Source organism: Vitis riparia, chromosome 8, assembly GCF_004353265.1.
Source record: "Vitis riparia cultivar Riparia Gloire de Montpellier isolate 1030 chromosome 8, EGFV_Vit.rip_1.0, whole genome shotgun sequence".
In the NCBI taxonomy this organism is placed as follows: Eukaryota; Viridiplantae; Streptophyta; class Magnoliopsida; order Vitales; family Vitaceae; genus Vitis; species Vitis riparia.
In genome coordinates this window covers 11,474,837-11,485,984 of record NC_048438.1, presented here as the reverse complement: position 1 = coordinate 11,485,984, position 11,148 = coordinate 11,474,837, and the positions used below count along the sequence as shown (strand labels likewise).

Below are 11,148 nucleotides of genomic sequence, written 5' to 3'. Positions count from 1 at the left end.
AAGCTGATTTCTTTTTTATTGCACATTTTTTGTACCTCTAATCCTGTCTCTGGCATGATCTGACCCAGTAAATAAACACCATTACCAACATTTTTTCTGCTCACCCTTCTACTTGGTTCAGTATCAGCTTTCTGACTAATTTAAGGACCATTAGATAGTCCTAATGGTCTCAGCTGTATCAAAACTTCTCAATGGGAAAAAATACACACACAAAAGACCAAAAAAACACCATGGATTCTAAAGTTTTGAAAGGTATGATTAATTAGTAAATGACCTGCCTTCAAGCAGAAGCATTGACTTGTGCTAACTGCTATCTTGAAAAGAAGCTTAAGCATGTGTATCTATCAGTAACTGTCAGGCACAAGCTTAATCCCTCTACCAGGACAGTACATGGTCGATAAAGGACTCTCTTGTGAATTGGGACTCTGACAAGTTAAAATGAAAATGATTTCAACAGGCTAAAACCTAAAAAGAAATGGAATGAGGATATAAAGTTCAAATGATATATTATTAAAAAGAAAGATGAATATATGAAAATACTGTCATCTGTGTGTAGTTTGGCCAACTTTTCCCCAATACAGCATGAAGTACCTCTCAACTTGACATCACAAAACCACCAAATATCGGGATGGGAACCACTGTACCTTTCTTTAATACAACTCTCAACCCACTCGATTGCTAATAGTTTGATAAAGGGATTTAAGCTGTGTGTTCCATTTCTCCACTGCTGCATACTTCTTCATTCCTTTCGATCTGGACAACAGATAAACCAAGGTAAATAATATTAACGATACAACAACAGCAGATAAACAATAAAAAAAAATGAAACTCAACCTGTCACCACGCTCTAATAATCGGTTCACTTGATCAATATGCCCTTGAATTCGGTTATCCAAAATCAGCGACACCAACAGCTGCTCAACATCTTCCTCTGGCACATTCAGCTCCTGAATGGCAATGAATTGAGTAAATGCAAAGACTTGGCAGGTTTTGGACATCTCACAAACTTAAAAATTTAAAAATGAAAAAAAAACAGTAAAAATAAGAGTAGCAATTTCCTACTGAAGCAAATTAGAGGAATATTCCAAATAAGTATTATTAGGACAGAACTGAATCAGCCAATCGAAACAAGAAATGGGTGACCAAGCCATTTGTTTGGTTCAATTGTAGCACAGAACCATTTAAGATAAAAAGGAACTGTCCAAACCTGATAAAGACAGGAAGAATTGGGTTGGATCAGAGTGAATCAGATAGATGATCATACTAGTAGCTAAACAGTTCTGTGTCAAGTTCTATGTATTTTAAATACTCAAGGTAATGACTAACAAGATCAAACCTAAATGTTTCATAGTTGAGAGGTAGCCCGTAACCACATAATTATCATTTGTTCTTGCCACTAACTTAGCACATCCACTTAATAGCATTAATCCATATATATATATATATATATATATATGCATACCCCCAAACATTGTAAAATAAATTTATATTTATCCATAATCAACAAGTCCCACCAATTTCTGCAATTAAACAAGTGATCAGTGAGCCACCTTTTGACCACTTTCATGTCAAGCTAAATATGCTAGCAATTTCCAAAGGTTTTCCTAGGATTCTTCACAATATTCTAAAATCCTTAATTGCAATTTTAACAAAAAAGAAAAGAAAGAAAGAAAAAGAACAACGCACAGTAAAATCCGAACATTCAGTCATAAACTTTAATATTTTCTCAAAATTATATTTTCTATCCAGTAAGTAGTAGAAATAAAGGATCTGAGAACGTGACAGCTAATTAGTCAGTCCAACTAGACTTGCTTTAAGACTAGTTCTAAACTAACATAAGGAAAAACTCTAGCCCAAAATAAAAGAACAAAAACAAGTAGCATGAAGCAAAGAGCAACTACAAGCAGCATGAAGTAGATTGCTACCTTTGATATGAAAGGGATACGGATTCTCGTGTATGGTTTGATGAGCTTGAGCAACACTTGTGTTCTTATATTTTTTAACAGATCCTCGATGTAATTTCTGATGAAGAGATCATCCATGATTGTTCTTCGATTACTCTGGGGAACACCATTTTCCCAACATATACTTCCATGAGAAAAGCTAGTGATGATGGAAGAAGAGGACAATATAAAATTAATCATTACATAAAATCATGGTGCACACAATCGCTTACCTTCAGAATTTTTTCAAACTCCAATATCTCATTGCGTTGATATGCTGCTATCAGATTTGTCATGGCCAAAATTTCAGGATCATTTTTATATCTGGAAAAGAGCAATTGTAAGTGGCCACAAGGAATAACAAAGAACATTGCCACCAACACACCAATAACAAAAACACACAGATCAAATATACAAATCATAAGAGCAACTTACGGCTTTGCCTCCTGTCCATCAAAAGGATTAACTTCTGACTCCATGAGCATGTTAGCCAGAACCAAGTATCTATCAGGTGGTGCAGAAATAGATCCAGTGTCAAACAACAGTACCAAAATGATTATAAAAATATGCTTATGAATCTTCCAATATAGACATATAAAAGACGAGTAAATAATTCAACTTCCCAAGCCATAGCATACTTTAAGCATTGGATACGTCGCTGATTCCCAGCTTCATCATAATTCTTAAAAGCTTCAAAAAAGTCAGTTGCTGCATCTGCCCATTGGCGCTCTGCCATATGCATTTTCCCACCACATTCATGAATTATCCCCATTATTCTTGGATGGGGTATGGCTGATTTGATTGTAAGTGCTTTCTGGTATAGTTGCTGCAGTTAATCCATGTAGTTGGATAAAACTCAGTCGATACAATTGATACAGCATACAAAATAGCAGGCAAATGTATGAAAGTTATGACTCCAGAAAAATTTTGCCAATCAGGAGTTCATTTTTTTTTTTTTTTTTGATAGGCAAATAAGATTATATATATACATATATATGTATGTATAAGTATGTATGTATGTATGTATGTATGTATGTATGTATGTATGAAAAGCGCCATTCAAAAGTGGGGAATACAGTATACCGGAAGTATAAATGTGAGAATGCAAAAGATGCAAACTACAATGGCCACAACCCCACTCTAGAACTTAGAGCATAACCCACTCTAACAAGGATAATGAACCCATTTGACGATCAACTAAATATACCCACAGGACCACATGTATAGATTAGAAGTGAGGGAGTCATTAAGAGACTGGATAGTGCATTGCACCTCTTCAAAGGTTCTTTGGGTTTTTTTCTTCCAAATTGTCCAAAAAAGGCAAAGAAGAGTTGTTCTCCAAGCCTTTCTTCTCTTCTTGTCCACAAAGTTCCCATTGCAACCATTCACAAACCCTTTAGAGAAAAGGGCAAGACCCACAAAATGCCCAGAAAAAGAGAATTTTTTGCTTTTTGATAGGTAAAATAAGAGTATATATAAAAAGGAGGCGTGAAATGAGTGTCCCAAAGCATACAAGAAGTATAAATTGATTGCCAAGAGAGAGAACCAAAAGAAAAAAAGGGTTAAAAAAATAACATTTACCCTCACTGAGAACCCAACCAATCAATAAAGTTGATTAAAAGCTTCAATTCTATGCAATAAGATAAAAGACCATCATCTATAAACACTTTAGTCCATGACCACAAATTATATAAACAAAAGAGTTTTTTAGTCTTTGGTTTGAAAGCTCCTTATTTTCAAAGGGGCAATTATGTTCCTTTCCTTCCAGATTGTCCAAAAGATGCATAAGCAGGTTGTCTTCCAAGCCTTTTTGTGCTTTTTGCCCATGAAAGAACCATACCAACTAAGAAGGGTCTCTCTATTCATAGAGGAAAGAACCCAAGATAGGCCAAAGAGGGCAAAAAGTAATTGCCATAGAACCTTGTCTTTACACAATGAAAAAGGATGTGATAAATGGATTCTTCTTTGTTATGGCCAAGGAAACATCTATTTGCTAAAGACCACCCCCTCCCCTGAACCTAATCCATGTTAAGACCTCAGGCAGCATGCAAGAGCTCCAAATGATGCTCATTGGAAAGGAGACTGAACCTCCCAACTCTAGAGCAGAATAGAGGGTTTCCAAAAAAAGATAATAGAAAGTGCCATAACTCTTAAGCTTTCATAGAGTGGATGAGGAGATGGTCTAATTCTTTTTCCTTTTTGCATGTACAATAATAATCCACCAAAATCCATCTCCTTTTAAGTTGATTCATGGCTAGAATCCTTCCTCAAACCACTTCCCATGCAAAAAATCTCAATTTGGTATGAGTCCATAGTTTTAAAAGATGCGCTTAAAGCGCGCCTAGGCTCAAGGTGCAACCACTCCCTAGCTATAGCGCTTTGCTTGCTAAGACATGCGTCTTGTTGAAAAGGCGTGCTTTGTCTAATTTACTTTTTATTTTTAAACACTTTTATTCTTGAAATTTCTAATTGTATATTGAAATTTATATAATTTCATTACTTCTTTTATTGAATGCTACTTTGAAATGTTTGAAATCTTAAATTTTTTATTGACTAGATTGAATTTTGGATCATATTTTATAAAATTGATATGCATACTAAGCCAAGTTTCACTTCACTCAAGCACGCGCCTTGTGTTGTACCTTGCACCTAAGCTATAGGTTACTTTTGCGCCTTGTGTCTTTTAAAACTCTATATGAGTCCAAGACCTCTACACTATTTTTGAGGGGAAAGGCACATCACCCTCCACTTCCAATGTAGAGTAGAAAGACTTCACTAAGAATTCCCACTTTTGCTAGCCTTCCATACTATTTTATCCTCCTCTCCTCTATTTCTTCCAAACACACAAAGAATCCTTCAAGGGCATATCATTCCACCACACATCATGCCAAAATTTTATCCTTCTCTCATGGCCCACCTCAAATTTTGTTTTGGATTTAAAAATTCCTCACCCTTTTTTGATCGACTTTCACAAGCCAACACCATAACCTTCTCTCCCCAACTTGAGAACACCATCCTCTTAGCTCTTCTCCAAACTTTCCTTCTATAAGCTTTCTCTAAAGCATATCCCTTTCCAAAGTGAATCTCCAACACCATTTACTCAGAAGTGTGTTATTGAGAATGGACAAATCCTTAATGTCAAGACCCCCCTTCTTTTTATCTTTATAGATCGTCAACCAACTCACTAGATGTGGTTTTTTCTCAAGAGCCCCTCCTTATAAGAAATCCCTTTGAATTTTCTCTAGTCTCTTATCACCAACTTAGGAATAAAAAAAAAGGACAAAGTAAATTGGTAAGCTATACAAAGTACTCTTTAGCAAAGTGATTTTCCCTCCTTTTGAGAGGTATTGCCTTTTCCATATGGCTAATCTTTTGAAAAACCTCTCCTCTACTACTTCTTAAGTATCTTTAGCCCTAAAGGGAGCACCCCAAGCAAGTGGCAGGAAGTTTTCCTACTCCACAACTCAACATTGATGCTAACTCCTCCACATCAAGGACCTACCCTATTGGAATTAGTTCACTCTCGTTCAAGCTATTTTTTAGCCCTAAGGAAGCCTCAAACCAAACCAATACCCAAATCATGTAAGCAAGTTGATCTGGACAAAGATAAAAAAAATAAAAATAAAAATAAAAGGATATCGTCAGCAAACAAGAGGTGAGAAATCTCCACTTCTTCTCTAACCCCCCTTCCTGATTGAAGCCTAAAATAGAGCCACCCTCCCTTGCCTTTCTCAAGAGAAAGCTAAGAGCCTCCATTACCAACACAAATAGAAAAGGGGATTAGGGGTCTCCTTATCTCAAACCCCTTGTACTCTGAAGAAAAAAAAAACCCCAAGGGACACCATTTATCAAAACTGAAAATCTTGCTCTTGAAATGCAAACATGGATTCACTCAATCTATTTATGCTCAAAGCCCATTTTATGCATCACCTCCAAGAGGAAACTCCAATTTACATGATCATAGGCTTTCTCAATGTCTAATTTAAACACAACTACCCCTCTAAGATTCCTCAATCTTGAATCTAAAGCTTCATTAGGAATAAGAACCACATCTAAAATTTGTGCCCCTTCCACAAACGCATTCTGAGACTTTGACACCACTTTCCCAATCAATTTCTTTCAATCAATCAGACAAAACTCTAGCTAAACTTTTGTATAGACTACCACCTACAAGGCTAAGAGGTCTAAACTCCTTTAAATCTTTACTCCACTTTTTACTACAAAGGCAGAATTTAAACTTTACTCAAAGGTGCCCCTTTCAAAAATATCTCTGAATATTTGACATCCTCATTGGGGCTCCATCATTGCTAATAGAAAGTTTACTTGTCTTGAGCTCCATCATTCAATTCATACAACATATTAAAACCACTAAATATGAACTTTCTAATATAGTTGACACCCTCATTGAGGTAACTTAATCATATAATAAAATAACTTTAACAAATTATATCACATGTCAAGAGTAGGAACATCACCACAAATGTTCATCATTTTTATTTTTGGATCCCATGTGCTATGATTCAGATTAAAACTCATTCCAAAGGGAAAAGAAAGTTTTTCTTAATCGAAGCTAAAATTTTAGTAAAAACCCCACTACGATGAACCATTTTTATGTAACACTGAATAAATCAGATCCAGATTTTGGAATGAGTAATGTCCTCTAAGTTGTTCCTAGAACTACAAAGGTAGGCTCTACAAAAACTGCTGTCTTTGAATGCTCCAAGATAGTGTGTTGAGGATAGTTAATCTTTCACCTCTCAAGCCACTTGCTAAGAATCACACCAGCAAATAAATCCAGATTCAAACTCAAAATGGAAGGATGCCAATATGTTAACATGAAATGATGTTTATAATAAACAATTAATTGTTAAAATTTTAACTCATGGAACTTAAATACTATAGAAATATACAAAATTACTGAAAAAAATGATTTACAATTCAATATGGAAACAAACATTCAAGAAACCCTGACCTTGAGTTTTTTGTTATTCTTGGTCTCAGTATACATTTGAATCTCAATTGCATATACTTCCAAAAGTTGGGTTCCTTTCTTTTGATCATCTGTACCATCTTCTCTTCGACAAGATTTGTGAAGTTCTTTCAAAATCTGTTAAGTGTCCAAAAATCCTTAGATTGCCATAATAAAATGTTTTATGTATATATAAGGGCACATGAGAACAGAGCAGGAATGCGTCATCTGACCAAACAGGGCTAAAAAAATACCTTATTCATTCGCCCATATTCACCCATGTCGAACCAAATCTTGCAAAGCTTAAGATTTGTCTTAAACCACAATCTCTGCCCATCAAGAGAGTAATATATTTTAAAACTAACATCCTCAACAAGTGAAGAGCAATAAAGTTTAAGACAAAAAAAACCCCTAACCTCATTTTTTGCCTCTTCAAGGGCCTTCAGAGTGGTCTGGTAAAACTCTTGCAGAAGCCCAAAATTCTGGCTAGCTGATCCAGAAACAAAATCCATGATGTTGTTGATGCATTTTTCACTGTAGTTTCGTGTCACTGCAGATTTAATATAGGTCAACATCACCCTGTAGGCTTCCATCATCTCTTTATACTTCCCTAACCGATAATAAAGCTTGACTGTTTGTTTTAGAGCTTTAAATCCCCTGATAAAATGTAAATAAAAAATAAATAAATAAAGGAATAATACATTAATATGGAATAATCTCTAAACCCATATGCATTGTAATTCTCCATCAAAACTAAATAAGTTGCAAGACAAAAAAGAAGATACAAGATGCACAAATACAGAAAACCAACTTTTCAAGTAGAATAAAGAAACCAAAACTGTATGCTGCAACCATGATAAACCAATTCCACCATGCACTATAAGCATTTTCTAGTAGACTTTTCTTCTGCTTAAGTAAGAAAACTTAGGCATCATGAGGGAGGATGTCCCAATTATACAAGAAACAGAACTGAAAGGGCAAAAAATTGGAAATAATTCAAAATAAAATATTTTTTCTGAATTTAAACATCATCTGCTCACCACTCTGCCTTCTCTGGTTCCATGCGAACTACTTCAGCAAAGCCAGCAAGTGCACCTTCTGGATCAGTCTCAACCAAACCTGTGACAAAGGAAATGAGCTCCAGAGGAAAACCATTCATTTGAAATTTGCAAAACAAAAATCCATAAGTCCACAAGGCAATAACTGGAATTTACAAATTGAAAATCCAATCTCAAAAAGGAAAATGTCTTTAACATAGTAACCACAAGTATTTTTCTAACATAGTTCAGTTAAAAGGAAAAGAAGAAATCAATAGAAATAATGAAAAAGGTAAATAAATAGAACTACACTTTGCGATGCAAGTCAACTTTAAGAACCATTACTTTATGTCCTAGTATCTGTTGTAGGAAATTGCCTCATTGAAAAGTTTTGTTTTAAACTTATTTTTCAATAACTAAAAGATACCCTAAATCTAGAGTTTCCAAACCCCTTCTTCCTTCCTGGATCCTGATTCATGTATTTGTAAGGGAACTCTAGATTTTGGTTTTTCAACCCATCCAAAATTACTCCCACATTACAACAGTATGCAACCTTTCAGACTTACATGCACATAAGTAGGATCCCAGAAAAGCCATTCTGAGTGTAGTTTAAAGGTGTTTGAGCTCAGTTCAGTTATCTTAAGGCCATGTGTAGCTTAAGCTTGAAAAGTCCAAATCAAGCTCACAATAAAGTAACCAAACTGATAAAATTGGCTCGGTTCTGTTTTCACTCTCCCGATCATGACAATGAAAGTGGTGTGAGAAAGGAAGCAAAGGTTGTCTATGGAAACTTGTATCATCTTTATTGGCTAAGGAATACCACTTCAGTAAAGGAATGACTATTTGTTTCTCTCTCTCTCTCTCTCTCTCTCTCTCTCTCTCTATATATATATATATATATATATATTATTTTTCAAATAAGAAATCAAAGAAGGAACCATATTTGGCATAAGAACCGAAACTGTAATACCTCAAGGTCTATAGTTCTTAATTTTTTTAATAAGAAATCATAGAAGGAACCATATTTGGCATAAAAACTGAAAACTGCAATAGCTCAAACTCTAAAGTTCTTAACCTTGATAACAAACAACACGAATACCCTCCTTTTAGCACAATTGATCTTTCTAAAATTCCGAAAAAAAATTTTGAATCATTCAGAAAACTTCTCTAATATAGATAAGACTTCTAAGGAATTTTCAAACAAGAAGTTATAAGCTGCAGAAGTACCTTTAGAATTGTAATATTGATTCTCAATATCAACATCCTGCTCCTCAGGCTCCTCTTCTGAGTACTCAAATCCATAATCCTCCATGTCTGCATCTACAGAATGCCAAAGAATTCCAAATCATTTTATTAACAAACCATTACAGAATAAATTAAGCATCTGTATGAGAGAGAATTTGCACTTTCAAGGATACAAACCTTAATGACTGACAGAAACTAGAAATGTGAAAATACATTTATCAATTATCAGTATTCCAGAAAGGAGGGTACCTTTTACCCCTTTGTTATGAAAAGAAAATAATTTAACACCTTAGGCATATCTAGGAAAATTCTCTCATTAACAGCATTAGAGGTTCCACCTCAATTAAACCCACCCCTCAAAGGCATGACATAAATCCACCATTAAGGAGAACTTTCATCTAGTTCCACTGCCATTCCCACTGTCGGTTAGTCGAGCCAAGGCAACCAAAATGCCTGGGCAAATCATTAGTTACTAAAAAACATCTAACATATAAATGCAGCGAAAAAAAATGGATATCAATAAATCTAACATAAATGGAAAAGGTAAAAACATTAATATGATCTCAAATCAGATTATTTACTGAGGATCCCGGGACAAGGAAAAAAGATTTTACAAAGCCACTCAACCAGTGATTTGATTCCAAGTTCTCATTTCTATTTTCTTCAATCAAATCAAACAATAACACTGTTTTTTTCATCTTAAACAACCGTGGGTCAAGTCACAGAGGGTTTCCAAATCATAGCTTCAACTACCCGCAATTTGTTAGAAACTAGCAAATCGCACGTATAGTACATTGATAGCGAATAGAGAAAAATAAAATAAAATAAAATAAACATAAAGACTTCCAAAAAGTCTGTTCTGATCAATCAAACTTCTCAATCGAACATCCACCCTGAAACCCCAGAGTTCACTGTGGCCCGTTTGGTTGCTGAGAAAATTGTTGCCAAAAAAGATAAAAAATCAAAATTTCAAATCCAGAATTTAAACATAACAATTTCGACTTATTAATTCAGAATTCGATAATCGTTCCCCTTCCGCAGTTTTCTCGACAACCAAACAGACCATTCAAGAGAAAATCGTGAAACTAGGGTTTTACCAACGGAAAACAAAATATTAAAAAATAAAAATAAAAAAATATCATTCTCACCGGAACCCATGGCGATTGAGGATGAGAGACTCAAATCCTCAAATGACTACGGAGTTGGGGATTTTAAGTGAAGCTTTGCGACTGTGGAAGGCAGAGCGCTATCACCTACGCCTTTTTTTCTATAGTACGCAGCTTGCGTAGTTTCACACTTACGCATCGACGGAAGTGGCGATGTCGGTTCAGAATCGCACCCGTTTTGGAACCCGGGTACTGGGTTATAAGACACCTGGCTGAATCTTTTTTGTGCTGGCTCAATCTTTTTTTTGCTGATTTGAAATTGGGTCCTGTAGATTACCTATTTCGAAATACCAAGGAGTGTAGTGTTTGGAATGTATTCATGGTAATAATTTGCCTTCTTTTGTTCCTATTATTATATAGAGAATTATGAAAATTAAGGTATTGCATATAAATATTTATATATAAATACATTTAAGTTCTATTATAATTCTAACCCTATCTCCTATCCCAATTCAAACTAGTAGTAGACTTCTACTCTAATTCAAACTTTATATTATTCGAATTAATAATAAATAGATAAATATTAATAGTTAAATTAAGAATAAATATTTAAATTATTTATTTTCTCTATTATGAAACATAAGAAGAAGTACGAATAGACAATCATCGACTTAAAGAGTGAGAAATTGTGTACATGAAAGAAAATTGTGCACGTGAAAAAAGTTTAACAATGTTTTCATAACCGAACTGATCATTGAACCGAAAAAGTTATTGGTTCACGGCTTACTGGTCGAACCGATGACGTCATAAATATATAATTTATATATTATTTAAAAATTAAAATTTTA

General features: G+C 34.7%; 1 protein-coding gene across 4 annotated transcripts; it reads right to left on the bottom strand.

Moving 5' to 3' along the window:
* Window positions 1-481: 481 nt before the first annotated feature.
* On the bottom strand, window positions 482-10,546 carry LOC117919977 (COP9 signalosome complex subunit 2). Of its 4 annotated transcripts, none has more exons than XM_034837308.1 (12): window positions 10,343-10,546; window positions 9,177-9,269; window positions 7,953-8,031; window positions 7,329-7,569; window positions 7,167-7,241; window positions 6,916-7,050; window positions 2,582-2,769; window positions 2,379-2,447; window positions 2,177-2,267; window positions 1,926-2,060; window positions 835-947; window positions 482-753 (listed from the first exon to the last, which is right to left on the bottom strand). In XM_034837308.1, the coding sequence occupies exons 1-12, from the start codon at window positions 10,350-10,352 to the stop codon at window positions 663-665; spliced, it is 1,320 nt and encodes a 439-aa protein (XP_034693199.1). In that variant the 5' UTR covers window positions 10,353-10,546; the 3' UTR covers window positions 482-662. The 4 variants fall into 4 exon arrangements, with proteins under 4 accessions (XP_034693199.1, XP_034693201.1, XP_034693198.1 ...); XM_034837310.1 differs by having other exon boundaries at window positions 9,177-9,263; XM_034837307.1 differs by lacking the exon at window positions 10,343-10,546 and adding an exon at window positions 9,548-9,647.
* Between the last annotated feature and the right edge of the window lie 602 nt (window positions 10,547-11,148).